Source organism: Typha angustifolia, chromosome 12, assembly GCF_048772165.1.
Source record: "Typha angustifolia cultivar Huaian chromosome 12, ASM4877216v1, whole genome shotgun sequence".
Lineage (NCBI taxonomy): Eukaryota > Viridiplantae > Streptophyta > Magnoliopsida > Poales > Typhaceae > Typha > Typha angustifolia.
The window spans coordinates 9020420-9039968 of record NC_133250.1 but is presented as its reverse complement, the minus strand read 5'-3'; the positions used below and the strand labels follow the sequence as shown (position 1 = coordinate 9039968).

Genomic DNA, 19549 nt, shown 5'->3' with positions numbered 1-19549 from the left:
ATATATATTTTATAGAAGTTAGGGACTCTTCTGAGACAATTAGAGAGCTAAGAATTTAATAATGTCGCAATTAAATTAGTTGAAAATTCGAACTGAAAAATACTGATATAATAAGAGACCGTTTGGCATTATGTATCTAGAAAATCTACATGTAGCATATGAAGTGTAACTTTAAAGTTACCTTTTAGTTTAGGAGTTCAACGAAATAAAATAAAATAAAAATTCCAAGAGGTAGATTGGACTGACATGTAGAGGGAAAATATAAAACCTTTATTTAGATTACTTTTTTTAATTTTAACACTACATATGCTACATCTTAAAACACATGAAACTAAAACAGTTTTTAACCATCTGTAAGTGTGATGATTGATCCTTGCAAACAAATGAGAGATGGTCTTTATCAGAAACAGGAAGTTGTCTATGATGAGGTTGGGTCTGTTGACAAGTATGAGAATGGCTTGCTCCACCTCTCAATCACTCGAGGCCTCGTGGTTCCAATCAAGGGGAGATACAGGGCTGTCCCCATCGGATGGAGTGTGAACAAAAGAAAGGAATATGTAGTAGTCTCATGTGATGAAGGATGCTTGGTCTCCTTGGCAAGGTTACAACAAAGGCTACAGTCTCCACTACAAGGCCATGAACATGGCACAAGAAATAAAGAAAAAAGAGTGGTGGGGTTTGAGGAATACCTTGGGATTTTAAGCTGCCGTAGGAGACAAGAAGTTGCTATGTCCCTATGTGGGCAAGCCTCTTGTGAATCCCACATTCCCCCAACTCTCCTCTCAAATCTTGTCAAATTGTTTCCTTTGTGTTAAATCTTCTTCTTTTTGTATTTGCACTTGCTAAAAAGAAATGAAGAAAAAAGATTCTTGAAAATTATTTTTATTTGTTATGAAGGTGCTTATTTAACTTTCAGACCATTGATGTCCATGTCCTTAGGATGTAAAGATCTTCTTTCTATAAAGTTCATTGGTTGGAGCCAATGAAAGAGGTCAATGCCACTCTTAACTTTGATCGTGTCAGCTTCAAAGTTTAATCTTTTCACCATTATTAACTATGACTGTCACTGAAGTACTGCAGTTTTAAGGAAACAATAAGACTGATAACAATTGCATCATGACCACCACCTTTTCCTGCAACACTGTAAGATTATCTGGAAAGTAATAGCATGATGATAAAAGAAGTGAAAAAAGAAGTTAAGGGCTGGAATAAATCGAGTTTTGAGTATTGTTTGGTATACTATACTGATAGGCTCTTACAAACCATACAAAGAGTAATATATAGATTGCTGTTGATATGACCTCTCAAGAAGACCTTTCTTGACTGCTCTCTCTCTCTCTCTCTCTCTCTCTCTCACTTCTTGTGCATGCAGATTGCCAGTATACTTCTGACAAACCTTTCAAATAGACTCATTCCCCTCTGAATGATATCATCTCTCAACCTTCTAAGATACATTTATGATCTGCTCACAATAGCATACTTTTACTGTTTTGACATAGGAACTCTTTGTCTCTCTTATGGTTACCTGCTCTCCTTGAAGTAAATCTAGTCGTTTCTTTGGAATATCCCATGGCATAGTTCATCTATCAATAATATGCCCATGAAAAATATAATCAATATTTGGACCAGCCTCAAACCACTATGGATAGTTATTGCTTTGTATCATTTCTTTTTCAAAGTAGTTCCAGGCATCTGGTGCTGCCCACTAATGCAAGGTTATGAGGAGAACAAGATGCAGACAACCTTATCTTAGCCCTAATTCTCAAATAGACTGTTTCTATGACTCTCATTAGATAGGCACCTTTCAGTGAAATATTAAATATTATAATATATTGCTGTTCTCCTGATGATGAATAAAAGTAATATTCTGGTATTCTCCAACAGTGCCCAACACACATAATCACCATCCCAAAGCACAAAGCATCAAATAAGACAAGCATGGGAAAGCTGAATCCTCGAAAGTGTATGCAAAGCCCATCCAACTGCATCCTGTGCTATTGTAGCAGTAGCTGTGACTGATCATGGGAGAATAAGAATAACATGAAGGATTGACATGGATAGGTGAAGTGAAGAGCCACTTGCTACTGTTTATATTAGTAAAGTATGGGAAAAAAGGAAGGAAAAAAGAGAGAGAGAGAGAGAGAGAGAGAAAGAAAATCTACTTTGCTGCACTAGAGATATGGTAGTGGAACTCCACACTGTAGCCCATTGATCACCTTCCCTTTGTGAGAAAAGCATGGAGAGGCTTCAAAAGGGATTCCCTTGTTACGATGCAGGAAGCTAGGCTGGAAAAAACCTGGGAAGAAAGGGAAAGGACTCAGAACTCAGTACATATTACTTAATGGATGGAAAGTACTGAATCTTGCATTAAAAAGAGAGAGAAGCAACCAAGAACGGGTATTTTGAGCTTTTCCTGCTGTTCAGGAAAAAAAGAAAAAGATTATGGCAAGGCATGAGCATCCAAAGAACTTCCTATTTTATTTCTCTCTCTCTCTCTCTCTCTCTCTCTCTCTCTCTCTCTCTCTCTAAACTTATTCCTACTTCATGAACATAATGAAATTTAACTAGAGGCTTTCCCCGGTTTTGCTCAACAAAAAAGAAAATAATAAGTAGATCATTGATAGTAAAAGAAATAACCTAAAGGTGTAAGTATCAAGAAGTAGAAGAAAGAAATGGACATAACAATAACCTGTAAGAAATGTTCTTTTTAGGCTTTACTCAATTCAATAATCCAGAAAAAAGGGATTATGTGAAGTTCTCCAAGATACATGAGATCTCTTAACAATCATTTTTCTTTGCCCTTCTACAACAACATCTAGTCCAGTTCAATTAGCCAAGGGCAAACAACTTTTATTGGAGATGAACTTTACTTTCTTGGATTTTGGTCCATATTTGCAGATAATGGAAAAAAAAAAAGTAGAATAGCCGGTATTTGCTTAAGTAAAAGAAAAATGAGGAGAAAATAACCAACTAAATTCTTGCAAGAAATTAAATATTACATCAGAAGAGCTTCTCCTTTTTCTTTTTCTTTTTAATTTGAGAAGAAATTTGAGAAAAAATGAAGGGAAAAAATATCAGAAACTGTTGGCTCTTAATTATTTGGTCATTGCAATTAAGTATGAGTATCATAACTAAAAGTATGAGAAAATAGAACACATAAAATAAAATTCTCCAGTAAGACAAAGAGCTTCCCTTTTTTCTGAGGGGAAAAAAATGTAAAGAAGAGACTCGAATAGCTAAAATTGTTCCGTCATTTATTGAGATCATTGAGTTAGCCAAGATAATCCTATTCAAGGAAATATCTGATAATGTCGAAATTAGAGTTCTTCTGCAAATTATAATATGACTTAGGAAATTTCTTTCTATCTCTTTATCTTCAGTAAGTAGACACAGAAAGCTTCGAAGAGCTCTACTGCAGCATGCAACAAAAAATTGTCGTTTAAATATCACGAAAGAAGTAAAGAATAATCATAGCGTTCAAACTTGCATTCCAAGTATTTTTATTATTATCAACCAAACTTTACAAACAGAGATGACCCATCATTCATAAATGTGTCTAGCACTTGAAACCAGATTAAAGAAGAAGGAAGAAAGATAAAAGATAAAAGATAGAAGATAAAAGATAAAAGAGAGAACTTTCCTATGAAATCAATCGGAGAAACTTGTTACATATGATAAAGCTAAACTTCCACCTAAATTCCAATCCCTTCTTCTTACCTTCCATCCCCATTCACCACCATTTTCTGACAATGGTTGCCTTCCTGCTCCACCTCTCGCGAGGTATCGTCCTCCTCGTCGAAGCAGTCTATGCCATACGCGGCGTGCCCGTGCCCGAACGCCTTGATGTGATCCTTGAGCGATCTCTTGTGCTTGAAGTCAGAACCGCAGGTGCAGTACCACAGTTTGCCGCAGTTCTTCTCGTGGGTTCGCCAGTCGCCCCGGACGGCGAAGGCCTTGCCGCACTTGCGGCACATGAAGGGCTTGATCCCATGCTTCCTCTTGTAGTGTGTCTGCAGTGTTCTGAAGTCCTTGAGTGGCTTTGATCTGGGATGATCGATGTTGTTCCTGCACCCCGGCGCACAGCAGTAGCACGGAAGCCGTAGCATCGCCGTCGGTTGGATACCTCGCAGCGACTCCGGACCCTTCCTATACTGTGATCCATGCCCCCACATGTGCATCTAGACATAGTGAGAGAACTAAAATTTAGATATCATGTATATATGATGTCATGTTTATTATTTAACGCTAGCTCGATCACAAGGTGGAGAGGTATAGACGCAAACCGCATAAATCGGTACAAACACAAAACATGCATGCAACTATACAGAAGATGAGGTTACGACATTCTTGTCACGATGTGATCTTGGCAGTAGAGAGCAAGAGATTGGATTCTCTTTGAGCAAAATGAAAGAGCTAAGAATATCTGAAACTAAGGACGTCCAATTCCTTTTGGTGAGAAGCTTGGATATGATCACTAAAAGGATCGAACAAGGGGATGGGGAATTATTCTTTCTCTAGACTTCCTGTTTAGTGAGTGAAGAATTTTACCACTTGATCCTGTCAATACAAAGAATTGGAATAGACTCCCAGCACCGTGTGTATATGTTTATAATAGTCTCACTTTTTCGTAATACTCTGTGCAGTTGAGTTAGGACTTTTGCTAAACGAAGGGAAAAATAAAATCTGGGGCACGAGAGAGAGAGAGAGAGAGAGAGAGAGAGAGAGAGAGGGAGGGAGGGAGATGATCACGAATATGGGAAACAAGTTGAAATGTAAGTAAATGTTTGATGTGCAGATCATACTGTTGAGTAGTGCAGAAGCTTTAGAAACAGCCATGAAGAAACCCAGTAGGCCAGTTAAAACTTTTCTTCCAGCTGCCAGAGCACAATAAGCACAAACTCCAAAAGTACTATATATGGAGTATGGACCAGGCATATTTATATATATGAGAAACAGTACCACCTTCCTCTGTCTAGTTCAATCACAGACACAGACACACAAAAAGAAAAGAAAAAGTATAAAAAGTACACTCTAGGTGATCCCAACCCAAATTTAGACTAGACAGAGATGAAACACAAACACAAGATCATGCTGACCATGCAAAAAGGAACAATAAAAGGATGGATGAGCAAAAAAACCAAAAATTTGCAAGAAGATATGGGAGAGTTTGATCGATGATCACCTGCATGTTGTTGTACCTATTAAAGGTCTTGCAGCAGACAGGACAGGAGAACTGGGTTGGGCCGATAAGGATCTGAGAAGGGGTTGGGATCCAATACTGCCCCCTGGTGACCCTTCCTATTGTAGGATAGCCTATCGGGATAGCATCCACAGTAGCCTCTTCTTCTTCTTCCTCCTCTTCCTCATCCTTGTCTTCATGACCCACTGAGGTGGAGGAAACCCTAGAGATCGTGAGATCAGCTGCCTCACTTGGGCTTGGGAGGCCTATGTTGAGTGCCACAGTCACAGCTCCTTCTTGATCACCACCATCGTGATCACCATGATCTCCTTTGTTGTTCTTCTTCTTCTCACCTTCATGGTCAAAGGCAGTGGAGGAGGTGGTCTCCTCATGTTGGAGAGGGGGGTTTGCGGAGGTGATGAAGGAGTTGAGGAGGGGGAGGGCTTCTCTTATGGGAGGGGAGGGTGGTGGGGATTGGATGAGTTGGGTTGAGGTGCTGGTGTGGTTGGAGTAGGTGCTGTAGAAGTTATAGGAGGATAAGGGGTAGTGATTTGAGTATGCTTTGAGGAAATTGGTGTAGGGATCTGCCATGGCTAGAGCTTGTTCAATTATGGAGAGGTGGAGCTAGAGGTTGTGGATGTGAAGATTATTATAGATAGTTTAGAGAGAGAGAGAGAGAGAGAGAGAGAGAGAGAGAGAGAGAGAGAGAGAGAGAAAGGACTAGATCACCAAAATTATAAAAGGCAGCCCAAAAGTGTAAAGTGGTAACAGAGCAGAAGGCTAGTAGATCAAAGTATAACAAAGGTATCCAAATTGTATGTCGCATGAGAGAGAGAGAGAGAGAGAGAGAGAGAGAGAGACAAAATGGAGCAAGTTGGGGATAATGGGGAAGGAGGAGAGTAAAAAACAAAAGGAGAAAGAAAGGGGTAAGATGGACTATAGTCCATAATTGAAGGGGATGAGATAATCTTGGGACTTGGAAGGGGGAGAACAAAGACTTCTTTCTTTTTTTTATTCTTGTATATTCTTATGGAAGTTTGTGAAGTTCTCTACATCCCCCATTTACTAAGAAGAACCAAAAAAAGAGGCATAACCTGCTACTCTCGGTATGCATGTGAAAAAGAACCCCATACAATTGTACAAATGTACTCCCATTCCATGCCAACCAACAAATATACTAAGCCAGTAGTTGGCACAGAGAGGGAGAGTTATAATGTTACAAAGTTGGATGCTTGAGCTACATTTTTTTTTCATTTGAGTTAAATATATTTTACCCTATCTTAATTTACTTTAAAATTTATTTTATTTTTTATACTTTAAATTTTTTTTAAATTAGTCTATGTACTTATTCTCCTCTTATATAAACATTTTTTTTAAAAGAATATTCACATATTTTATTTTTCTTACTTTCTAAATTATGCTAATTATATAGTAAATTTTTTAAAATATGAGTTTTTATAAAATTTAATAATTATATCACATATAGGAACAAAATAAATATGAACGAAATAAAATCAAAAAATATATATACATTGTGCCCAAGAAATATGAGGAGGCATTTTGTTTATTTGAGCGCGCTGAATTAATTTTGACAGAAAAAATTAATTCTTTTATTTTATTAATAAATATAGTGATTAGTTTGATATTTTTTAAAGTATATATAAGTAAAAAAAATTTAGAGATAAATACCGAGGAGTAAAATATATTTAACTCTTTTTTATTTAAGAGATATAAGAATTCAACAGTGTCCTAATTAAATCAGTATGACTGTGATTCAACCTAGAATCTCTCATACAATATGAGTCTTTCTTCTTCTTCTTTTTTTGACTATTTATGCACTGTCTTACTTAAAATACTGGAGCTATACTGTTTTCTCCTACTGAAAGAGATGGAGAGAGAAAGCTGGTACCATGTATAATATGTATGTACTATGTATTCTGTGGTACCTTGAAAATATCTTTTACATTGGTGGAATAAGAGTTATACATAAAAGGTCATTGGTTGGTCCCCGTAGGGATTCCTTCTATCCTTATGATCTATATTTTCTTTTTTTAATAATTAAAAAGGCGTCAAAATAATTATAGATTAGATAAAATGCCTGGTCTTATCAATACAAGAGGGACCAAGTCATATGCATAAGTTGGACAAGCAACCCCCTCTATAAAAATGAGTCAACAAGTGAGCAAAATCTTCACTTAAAAGGGCTAACTTCTAGCATATATATGCTAACTTTTCTTATGGATTCGAGCTCAAGATGTCTTGATCAAGGTTAGGAACCAGCAGGTGATAGAAACATGATCTAAAGTTCATATCCTCAAAACAAAAGGTAAGCTAAGGAGTCAGCAAGCCTGTTTATCTTGCATTTATGAGGTTTATTCCATCTAACTAATAGCACTTGTTTTGCCATCTCAAGGTGTTTCTATCCACTACCCTAATTGCAAACCTTAATGGTGAGTTCGGTGAGAATTAATCCAATAGATACATGAAGAGGATCCGAGTCCAAGTTCAGAATCCACTATAACTTTAAATAACTCCAATTATATATCTAAAAAAAAAAAGTTTCCCTTCGATTTGCGAACTATTTTTTTTTTCTTCTAACGAGTACCACATGATTATGATGTGATAGTGATCGATGGTGGGCCTTTTGTAAGCTTAACTACAAGATGATTAACTTGTTTTTGGAACGTTCTTTTTCTGCCAAGATTGCTTTCGACACTGTAAACATGACCCAAAACCTAATTACTGGACTAAAGAAGGTAAAAGGAGTTGGATAATATTTTGTGTATAGATAAGCAATTTTAACAACTAATTATTATTGTTTCCTCTTCGTAGATATAGCTAATGGTTTGTAATAAAAATTGATAGGTGCATTTAATGATCCACTGAAAAGGTGGTATAAGAGACTTACTTCAATTAATGCAGTCTTAGTACAAACTCCCCCTTTTCATCGAATAAAAGAATTATTCAAAAAAATAAAAAAATTAGTGGTGTCCTAATTAAACTAGTGCCTAAAAAGATAATATCTTCTTCGTATAGACTTCCTCTTTTATCTTATAATGTTATTGATCACAATAACTAAGAAATGCCATCCATCGACCAACTTTTTTATAATAACAAAATTATCCCTATGTTTATTTAACTTATTAGAGCAGATGAAACTTTTTTAGGGGTTTATATTTCTACGTACATCAAATCTAATAGTGGAGGTAAATAAATACATCTCCACTCTTTCCAACAGTGCAAAAATCCAAATGCCCTAATAAAAGGGGGCAAAATATGCCATTGGACAAGGATGTGGGCCTCCTAATCTAACCCAATCAATGGTCAAGTTGGTGGGTGGCCCCCAACATTACTGAAATGGGCACAGTTCACCCTCTGTTGAATGCTAACAGTAGCAGATGAGTATGCCAATTTGTAGGGAAGGATGCTCATTGCCCAACCAACACACAATGTTCAAGGTACAATGGAGGATCCCAATAAATTAGAAGATGAGTATGAAGTAATAAATTAGAAGAGTTTAGAGGGAGTAGGAGAAACTTTGATGATTTCTAGGGCAACAAATTGATGCCTCTTAATCTATTATGACTTATATTATATGATTAACAAACTCTTTTTTTTTTTTTAATTCTCTTTTTTTATGATGGCCTGTATATATGGAGGAACCCAAATATAGTTCTTGGTGAAAAGCAAAAATGGAAGTACTAGGAGTTCTTGTAAGGTAGTTAATGGCTGCTTTCCTTTTCTCCTATTTGATTTGACTGCCACTTTGATGGTTCCTAGGAAGTATACGAGTCTAATGAAATATGCAGGAAGGGGCCCATGTTGAGGGAACTAATTTATTGGGGTTTTGTTTTTACATAATTGTCACTATAGTTTTTTTAAATATTAATATATTATAGTTATCATTATATTCTTCAAATTATCATAATTATTATTAAAATTATCTTGACCATTTCATAATTATGATTAAAGATAAGTTCTATTGGTATATTCCTAACAAAGTATTGTTAAAATTAACAAACAAATGTAAATGACTAAATAATTCTTTTTTCTTAAAGTTAAGAGCATAAATAGTTATTAATAATTTGTATGTTGTATGAAGGATGATATTTCTTATGCAATGATATTGGGTAAATAATTTTTTAATCTAATTTCTATTTTATCAAATCTAATGAATCGAATGATATTTTCTAAGGAGCGCAAAGATTTTAGTGACAATTATAATATTTTAAATATTTTTAATAATAATTATATAAAATTCCTAATTTGTTTAATGACATGAGTCAAGGTTTTATGACTACATCCTCAGACTATGTTTCAATAATTAAAAGAGACTCAAAATCTTTTGTTTGGGTGCATAAGAGAGGGACCCCTTGCAATTTAATTGCCGATCAAAAATTATTTCTTTTTATCTTTACATATTAGAGCTCATTTATTGTCGATCGAAAAATAAACTATGATTTAATTGTAAAAGACTCGTAAAAGAGAAATACCTTTTATTTTTTAATCTTTACACCGACTTCAATGGCAAATAATTGGCAGGAATGGAGAAAACTAACATCTTATCTCTCATCTTCTACATGTATGGGATTTTTAAACTCTCATCTGGTAGCTAATTTGGAAGGAGCTTCATAGAAGAATTTCTTACTGGGAGAGTGGAAGCATATACGAGAGAGAGGGAGGGTTTATCCAAATTATTACATCTTTCTTTTGTGAAAGTTGAGTTATTTTTATCACTCTCGTTGCAAATCTAGAATGATAAGAGCATCCACAGAGAATCTTTAGTTGGTGGGTATAATCTCCAATCTTTTCTCAAGAGAGAGAGAGATTGAGAAAGAGCAATCTTTTTTATTGATTTTGATAGAATTTTTACCAAATTAGTACCATATGGAAGAATAATTCTTGCAGTACAATAGTGCCCAAATTATTTCAAATTTACTGTAACTTTTGTCATCTCTGCATATCATTGCCTCGTACAATAATTCTTACTCAATTAATCACTACACCACTATGTCAAAACATGTCAAAGAAAGTGATTAGTAGATTGCTCTCCTAAAATGTGATTCATAACTAGCTATTTTAAAAAGCGATTCATACTCTCTAGGCATCCTCCCTATCTCTCAATGTATTTATCTTTCTCTCCCTTGGTAAGTCATGGATCAATGTCATGAAGAGCAATTTATTAATCACCTTTTCTAACAGTTTTTATCCTTGCAGCAGGATTTTATCCAAAACCCAAAGTGGTCAAATATAGTTTTTTTATACGTAGAAATTGGTCAAATATAGTTCCACCCTTGACGTAGTACATGAATAGTTAAACTCTATGCTCTTCAATATGGTGGGTATATAGGACCTATGCTGTCAGAATGCGTTGATTCCATTTCTTTAATATCATAATATAGTTGCTTTATTGCTATTCAACACATTGGGATTCACATTTGAGGACTAGTCTACTATGAAATAAAAGATAAATTGTAAAAAGAATTTATTTATCTTGATTGTGGTCTTAATGAGATTACTGCTGGAAAAATTATGATTTGAACATAAATTTTTGTTATAAACTTTAAGCCTAAAATTAAGTCGGATCCACGCATTATGCATATTGTATTGATGATGAAATAGAAAGAATTAAAAAGTAATTTATTGTTACATATTTATTTTTTCAGTCCACTAAAAAGAAATAAAGGAGAACTAATTTTAAAATAACTATCATGATAATAAAATATTAAAAAAAAACTAAGTTTAGTAACATTAACTATTTAGAAAATATTAGCGAGATATAGGAATCAAGTGCATACATTTTTTCTTTCTTATACAAGATACTTATTGTTCTAATTTGATAAGGCAATCCAATTGATCTTAAGGTCATAATGTCAAATGCTATACTCAGATCTACAGTAATCTATATATATAGTTCATAAATTCTTTTAATAAATTGTATAATTAATTTAGCTCGAACTTTTAGGACTGTTTGAATAATATTATTAGGCAATAATTATGGCTCCTAATTTTGTGTCCTCTGATTCCCCCAATTTTGTTCCTGATTGGCCTAACATATCACCATCATAAATCGAGAAAATGGAATATATGTAAACCAAAGTTTACACTATGCGAGTATAGAGCAAATAGTTTCTCCTTCTTTCTCAAACAAATCCTACGAATATTTTGAAAAGAGAAGTTTTTTTGTTGTTGTTGTTATTGGAAAGAACATTGTTAATAATAAACTTTTATCGCGTCATGACAACGTAGAGCTTATGTGAGGCGTACGATTAATTTGTTTTTTATGCTAATTAAACATGTTATAATCGATTGAAGGCGACTAGTACTTCTTTTCCTCGTTCAGTTTGCAGAAGTTGTTATTTTTCGCAATCTACCTTACGTAATTGAATCATTGTACTAATTGTCATTGTTGTGGAGTTGGATGGACACTTGAATGATTGGAGTCATTAGTCTACTTAGGCCTTGCTCCTTCCAGTTGGGACCTCAAACATATCAAATTATTTTAACATTCTAACGTGAAGAGGAAAAAAAAAAGGTTCTGAAATAAGTCTGAAAGAGTATTTTTATGCTCTACGTAAATTACTAACTGTATGGTTGATTATATATATCCACACTCTAGGTTTTTTGCCTGGAGTTTGCATCCTAGACATCAACATCAGTTGGATAGGATTAATCAGCATAACACTACAGGAGTTCACCGATCTCAATCGACGTCGGCAATGGATCAGAAGTTGCTTCTGAATTATTCCAATTTTGAGGACCCATCTCCTCAAAAAGCTTACACAGTATAATTTAGCTGATACTCTCTGCAATTTTCTACCTATAGGTTCACTTGATTGAAAGATGTGCCAATCTGAGTCAATATGCAGCAGTTTATAGAAAGGCATGAATGCTGAGTGGCATGCAGCTTTAAGTGATCCATCCCTCTGAAAGCTTTTGAACAATGATCATGTAGTTGCAGTCTGAATATTCTCACCCTGATGAGGTTATCAAACAAGAAAATGGGGGCAAATCTTTGTTAGTATGTGAGCCATGTCAAACTTGTCAAAGGTGGCAGGATATCAGCATGTCCTTTTGTTTCATTTTGTGGAGATACAAAGTTCTATTTGAGGGTCCACTTAGTTCAATAATACAAACATAATTTGGGAAAGGAAACAGACTACATCAGCCATTATTTACACTGATGCTTCAGAAAGATTCTCCATAATTTTGTACTAAATGTGGTGCCAAACAATGATCTGAAGCTCTGCGCTGGTGATGCAAAGGAAGCATAAACTCAAGCTTCGATGTGCAAATGCTTAGGCAAAGAAACTACTCCTTAGTAATATCCTAATATACATTAAAATTATATGAGAAATTTGTATATAACGTCCAGCTTTTTAATGCAATTGTGGATTACACCCTACATATTTACTATTTATAAATCGAGCTCTATAATCTAGCGAATATGTACAAAAACATCTCACGTTAGATTTGGACTAACACTGTGAGAATATTTCAGATATTTTATTTTTAAAATGACTAAAGCGTCTTTAGTATGACTTAGTTGAGAGTATTTTTGTAATTTTCTTAGTATAGTTAACTTATCCCAGAATTTTAGTTAAGTTTAACTTAACAGAAGTATATTTTCTATGTATATTCGCTAAATTATCAAACCTAATTTATAAGTAATAAAATTATAAGGTGTAAATTATAATTTTATTAAAAGATAATTATATATCTAAGAACAGTACATTAGAACAGCCAAACAATATCATGCCTAGGGATCTGCATGTCTCTCTTTAAAAGGCAAGCTTTATATTTGTAAAAGACTAAGTTTAAGTATAAAATTAAAATAATAGTTTGGAGAATGATCTAAAATATCTTTGACATCAAATATAGATAGAATAAATATACAAAAAGAGTGATTAAAATAATAGTTTGGTTTTATTTTATTTTTTTCAAAAGAGAAAAATAACAAATAAACGAAGTGATGATAAAAACATCATCAGTTTTGGCTGACGTGAACAACATCACTGATGATGACTAGTTTGGCTTGAGCATAGGCAGGCACAAGGGCATTTTGGTTCTATATTGGATGAACAGAATATTAATGTACGAGGACCTACAATAAAACTACGACAACCACATAAAAGGAGATCAAGATATGAAGCTAAAATCAGCTGCATGATCAGAAATATGATTAAAGAATAGCGTACCTTACACGCTTCCGATGTACGATTGCCTGTCAAAAAGGCTATTAAATTAAATCAGATACTTGAAAAAAGAAAAGCATTAGAGATTATGACGATATTATTTTCAAGGTGTCGAAGAAGAAAAAAGCCAATGACTTCTAGAATACGAGAACTACTCGAGAGAGACCCGCAACTTAGATTTAGAGGCTGGATAAAAGGTTTTAGCTGTTAGAGGTTGATCAATTTAATCCATGTTAAAATTATGAGCAGAAAGAGATTAGATGATTGAAAACTTTTTTTTTTCTTTTACGGTTATAGGTTTTTTTATTTCTAATTTTGCTTTCCAAAGAATAAGAATTTGCGTAACGATATCAACACATGAATTATGTAGATATTATATCATTAAGCTAATTAATTATATCACCAAATTTTAGGCTTATTTAAATGATAGCATACATATTTTAATTATTTATACGTGTGATCCAATTATTAAAATTAATATAAATTAATTCAACAATCTTTCTTGGGGTCATATATGTAAAGTCACAAATGCGTATAACTTTATGAGCTCAATAATTTGTTATCATGACCTTCGAATATATCTGAATCTCGTACATCAACTATATTGGTATGCGGTCTTCATTATATTAATTGTAATCGGACCCATTAATGATCACATATACCAATACAGCTAAATGACATAGATTAATTATAGATGCGGTAGCATACATATTACATGCAATGTGATCTACGCATGCTTATTTCCAACGGGCTATACTTTACTTTATTGAAATTATTACTTTAAAAATAACCTAATTGAGTGCAATAAACTCAATATTTTATTCTATAGAAAATAAGTTAAATATAAAAAAATATTCAAAGTGTAAGATAAAGCAATTTAAAAATAATACAAACTTCAACTAAAATAAAATACCTCAAACAAAACAATACTAGTCTCGTTTAAAATGACAGGGAAGAGGATGAGTACAAAGAGGAAGAACTCTAGAAAATGATCATAGTTCTTCCATGTCTCTTCTAATAACGAAGAGTTATATTTAAAATAATTTATGTTTTGTGTATGAATAGGGAACATATCATATCATTTCACTATATTTCATTAAATTAAAAACAGAGTTGTCAAAAACTTACAAAACATACTTGAAACCTATCTTGAGTTTTTAAGGTAAAATTCTCTAAAATAATATATTTACCATTTAAACTATACATTAACCTAATTAAAATTTTCTTTCTTTATTAATAAAATAAGAAATTTGGAAAAAAGTTAATATAATATTATTAATAATATCATGTTTTAAGTTAAAATAAAACATATAAAAGTGAAAATATAACAATATTATTAATAATCTCATTTTGCAAAGATAATTTAAAAAATATATGTTCCATGTGAAATAAAATTTTATTATTTTCAACAATAAAATATAATAATATTTAAATTATTTTTTTGTTATAAGAACTAAATATATAGGATCAAATGTAAAAGACAAATATTTTATAAAATTAAAATTATTTAAATATAATAATAAAATTATATAAGCATTATATATCTCTCTCAAATATTTCACATTTATCTTTAAAGCATCGTATATCTATCTCCCTAGCATTACATTGTATATTTATCTTTCAAGATTATATTTATAATATTCTAGGCTAGTATTGTATATGTAATGCACTAGCCTACTATTACATTCGTAAATCTCGGAAGCATTATATAAATAAAATATATTAATTTATAGAGTATTTCAACATTCTTTTTCTTTTTCTTTATTTTCAGTTTATGTCATATCAAATATAATAATTATAAATTTATTCCATAATACAACTAATTCTAGGAATATTTATTTCTTGAATGAATTCTTTATTTTGGTACTAACAATTTCTATTTTTTATTATTATTTCACCTCTAGTCTATTCCTAACGTGAACGAGCCCTCTCTATAGGGAGGGAGATTTACAATTCAGTAAAAGTATGACAATTGTGTTCTTTCTCTAGTAGCCACCAAAGAATCCTAACTACGTGGTCAAACCCAGGCGAGCTAGAAGACAGCATCCACGTTAGAGGGGAAGGTCGTTCACCAGATACTGTTGGGTGAAGGGACTCCGGCGAGAGAGCGAGTGGAGAAGGCCTGGAAGGGTTCAACCTACAGTAAATCCATGTCCTCCCTCCCTGCCAAAGAGGAGAGAGGGAATCATGGAGGTCGAAAAGGGACTCTCACTCGACCTAACTACGAGGGCATCCAACCTTCTAGGTCGCCTCAGGATGATATCTCTTCTAATGAGAGGAGAGGAAAGCCTTTGGTTTAAAGATATCTTGGAAACTTTGCTGCGTGTCACCCTACAGTGAAACCTAGACGTGGAGGCATCTCCCTTCCAGTGGACACGATCGTCGTGACAAAACCTTAATAATTCTTTTACATGAACAAGATAAATAATTCTAAACTCCAAGGTTGAAAATTTGTTTTCTAAGATCTGAATGGAATAATATGGTTGTCGTCGAGTCGCTCCGTTGTATTTGTCATTAATGCATCCTATGAAAACAATGTTTTATCTTATTCTGTTCTCTATAATTAAAAGAAAGGAGCTTCAAACTCCTGACAGAAAGAAATTTGTCTAGAAATAAATCTGCATCCAAACTTGAGGGGTCGGATGATCTACTCATTTGGCACTTGACTGCTGGTGAAAAAAGAAACTACATCAAGGCTGTAACTATCAAGCCACTAGTTCGCAGTTTTGGAAACAGCGAGAGCCCCTAGATTGCCATTTTTAAGGGAGTACATGTGATCAATGGACAACAAACATTGTCAGCCAAATCTCTCTCTCAGATTTGGCGAATGTGGATAGATTCTTTTTCTTCCTCCATCTTCCAGGATGATTTTTCTCCCCTCTCTCTTTCGCTGCTTCTCGTAAATTATTCCATCCAAATAAATCTAACCGGGGTCTCTAGTGTGTTTCTGATCTGCTGTTGATGATTCTGTGCAGGATCTTATCTTTTCTGTTCAAATAATTTTGATGATTTTATATTCTATACTCTCATGTTTCATACTATATGTGAGTGGTTGTTGATCTAGGCAGGGATTCTTTTTAAGTGGTGTGATTTATAGGAGTGAGATAATACTGTATTGTACCTTCTTCTTTTTTTAATAATGTGTGCAGGGATTTGTATTCTATAAAAAAAAATCAATAAATATAACTGGGTCAACTAATCCCACTTCTTAAAAAGAAAAGAAAAAACTTAGCGGGACATCACAGAGTTAGTTGGCTTGGTTATGTCAGATCTCCAACTCCATAGATCTTGTAAGGTAGTGCTCATTTGTGAAAATAGGCACTAAATAAAATAAGAATAATAATAAAAAATAGGAGTTAAAAGAAATAGGTACAGTACCCAAGTGCTTTGAAGTTTGAACTGCCCCCATGGAGTAGTACCTCTACAGGAGGGGGGGGGAGGGGAGAAGTGGTCCTCCACAATCAAAAGGAAAGGAATTGTGTATGAGGCATTTAACTGGTCCTTGCCTATCTGCAGCTCACTGGATTTATTCATGTTTTGCATTGCTTGCATGTCCTGAATCTGTTCCCCTTTGTCTCATTGCTATGAGTCAGAGTAAAATATTAGGACCTACTCAACTGAATCAAATTCAAGTCAACAGACGACAATGTTTCATTTTCCTTTTTCTTTCTCTAACTTTCATTCCTCATTTATTAACATAGACCACAGACCTCATATTTTTATTTTTCCAATATCTCCTAGATTTAGCCCTGTTATTCAAGTTGGTTCATGCTAAATTTACAATCTTTCAGAGCTCTCCTTAGATCTCTGTCTATTGGTGCAGCAGTGGGGCTCCTACTGGATAAGCTGTGCAAGCTGACACATTGAGATGGGCTGGAACCAGTTGGTTGGACTGTGATGGGGAGTTTGCTTCTCCACTTAGCCAACCAAGCTATAGAGGAAAATTATTCCATTGTTTTTTAGGATTCATCCATTGAATCGCTAAGAGTTAAAATCCACGTATTGCTTATTGCTAGGAGGCGAAAGAACATGTCCACTTCATTGGGTTTGAGAGGGGTGATGGGGTCTTCATATTGTCAAGGGAGGGGAGATCATCCATAATGTCTTGCAAATCTATATCCATATTCAATGTAACAACGATCAGGGAAGGGCCTCTCTCTTACTGGGATCTCCACCCACTTGCTCCAAAATAATAAAATCTTAATATAAAAAAAATGAAACAACAAAAAACTCTGGAAATTTGGAGGTAAAAAAAAATGATCAAGTGATCATGAGATTGAACATATTGAAGCAGGCCTCTTCAGAAATAGAAATGAGCGCTGAGCTATATCAACCTAACCAGAAAGTGAAGGATTTGATTAGATTCTCAAAATATTCATTCCCAATGTAGTGAGGAATAAGGTTTATTAATTCTTCCGAATCTATCTTCTGTCAGTCTCTGGGCAATCCTTTCTCCCAATGGATAGGAATGAGGAAGTATACAAAATATACAAATCTTCCACTACTTTGGGCTCTTTGCAACATCTATACATATTCTTAGATTGAAAAAAATAATAATAATAGTTATAGTCGTATTGACTAAAGGACAAGAAACAAATAAAATTAAGAGGAGTAACAAAAGAGCGTCCGGCAGTGTTGGTAAAAAGACATTCTTATTTTATATTGAATGAGAAAGTGATGGTGAAAGATCGAAGCATCTGGGAGTGTTGAAACTGTATGAATAGTATTTCTGATAGCCAACTCCATAGTGAAATACCATCTCATATGTCAGAACAAAAATGCTGGAATCATATTCACAACCACTCCAGGTTTGCCCAGCTAGATACATCTGATCAAGCAACAATCAATTAGAGACATTAATATCAAGCCATGATCATATGTCCGCATTTCAGATACACTAAAAGAGACGTCCAGACAATTATTGAACACTGATATTAGGAGAATAGGTCCATCTTTCTCAAGAACAGAAGGAATCAAATAAAAAGATACATCTTTCTCAGGAGAATAGGTCATGACTCACGAGTGCACTGATCATAGTAAGATAGCAGAAAACATTTGGATAGGTAGATAATATAGTACATCAATTCACTGACTTCTGAGCCCTAGAAACATTCTAAAGCTTATGTCACCTACCAGAACTTTGGTTACTTCAAATTGAAAATATGAAGTGAACAGTACACCAAAGAAAAATGTAAGAAGGTGAGAAAAGGGGTTACCGGGAGCTATAGTGCCCAAATGAAGATCATAAACTGCAAATACCACACCTTCTCATGGCCCATGCTACAAAACGAGACCCTTGCATATGATTGAGATGTAAAATAAGCAGATGCTTCCAACTTTATACATGTGTGTGGCAAAGAATTCTCATCATGGATGTTTATCTATTAATGCATGTCTGAGCAAACATGGTTCATGGATGTGTGTGCACACTAACATATACAAACGAGATGGATTGAACAACTCAGATCAAGTATCATGTCTGAGATAAATTCCTGTACAATGCAAAGAACAAGACAATGAAGGTATAGTGCCATCAATACCAATATTGAAACTAGTAAGGGAGAGTCAGTTATGAATTTTATGATAGTAAGGTGCGATAAACTTTGAATAAAAGCTTCTGTAAGTTGACCCTAAAGGGCTCATTTGCTACACTGTCATTATCTACTGCCAGCCTCATTAAGTTCATACAGCTACAATTGAAAAAGCTAATCGTAAGAGCAAGATCAGGGCCAAATACAGACTGAGCAAAGGCCAAATTCAGATAGACGAGCTTAGATACAGGATGCTTGGGACAGTGAACTGGTTAGCACCACTGTCTTAAAAGAAAGGTAATCATTTCTCCTAAGCAAACAAAAAGAAGAAAAGAAATGATCATGGAACTACAGAACTGATAAAAATACAATCACTATCTCCTTATATCATTTCTTGATAATCATCCACGTAAGATTAAGAATGAATAATAAAAATAATAGGAAACACTATTATGTATAGAGATATAGCTGGCAGATACCTTGTTCTGAAAACAGAAACCCGTGATTGCTCAAGGAAGATCACGATGTCACCAATAGACAACCTGCTTTGAAACAGAGGTTAAAAATTATCTTTTCACTGGATAGACAATAAAATTTCAAATAAATTATGAGCATGAGGCTGCACCAGAGAAAAATAGAACAAG

The 19549-nt window shown here is 34.1% G+C and overlaps 1 protein-coding gene across 1 annotated transcript; it reads right to left on the bottom strand.

Annotated features, from left to right (window-relative positions):
* Positions 1–3471: 3471 nt before the first annotated feature.
* On the bottom strand, positions 3472–6005 carry LOC140772155 (zinc finger protein WIP2-like). Its single transcript, XM_073114078.1, has 2 exons — positions 5183–6005; positions 3472–4178 (listed from the first exon to the last, which is right to left on the bottom strand). Exons 1-2 carry the CDS (start codon positions 5768–5770, stop codon positions 3714–3716), a joined length of 1053 nt encoding a protein of 350 aa, XP_072970179.1. The 5' UTR covers positions 5771–6005; the 3' UTR covers positions 3472–3713.
* Positions 6006–19549: the final 13544 nt, after the last annotated feature.

Coding starts and splice junctions, on each gene's coding strand:
- LOC140772155 (XM_073114078.1), bottom strand. CDS start 5,770: ATGGCAGATCCCTACACCAATTTCCTCAAAGCATACTCAAATCACTAC. Junction 4,179..5,182: donor ATAGGTACAACAACATGCAG/GTGATCATCGAT, acceptor CACTATGTCTAG/ATGCACATGTGGGGGCATGG.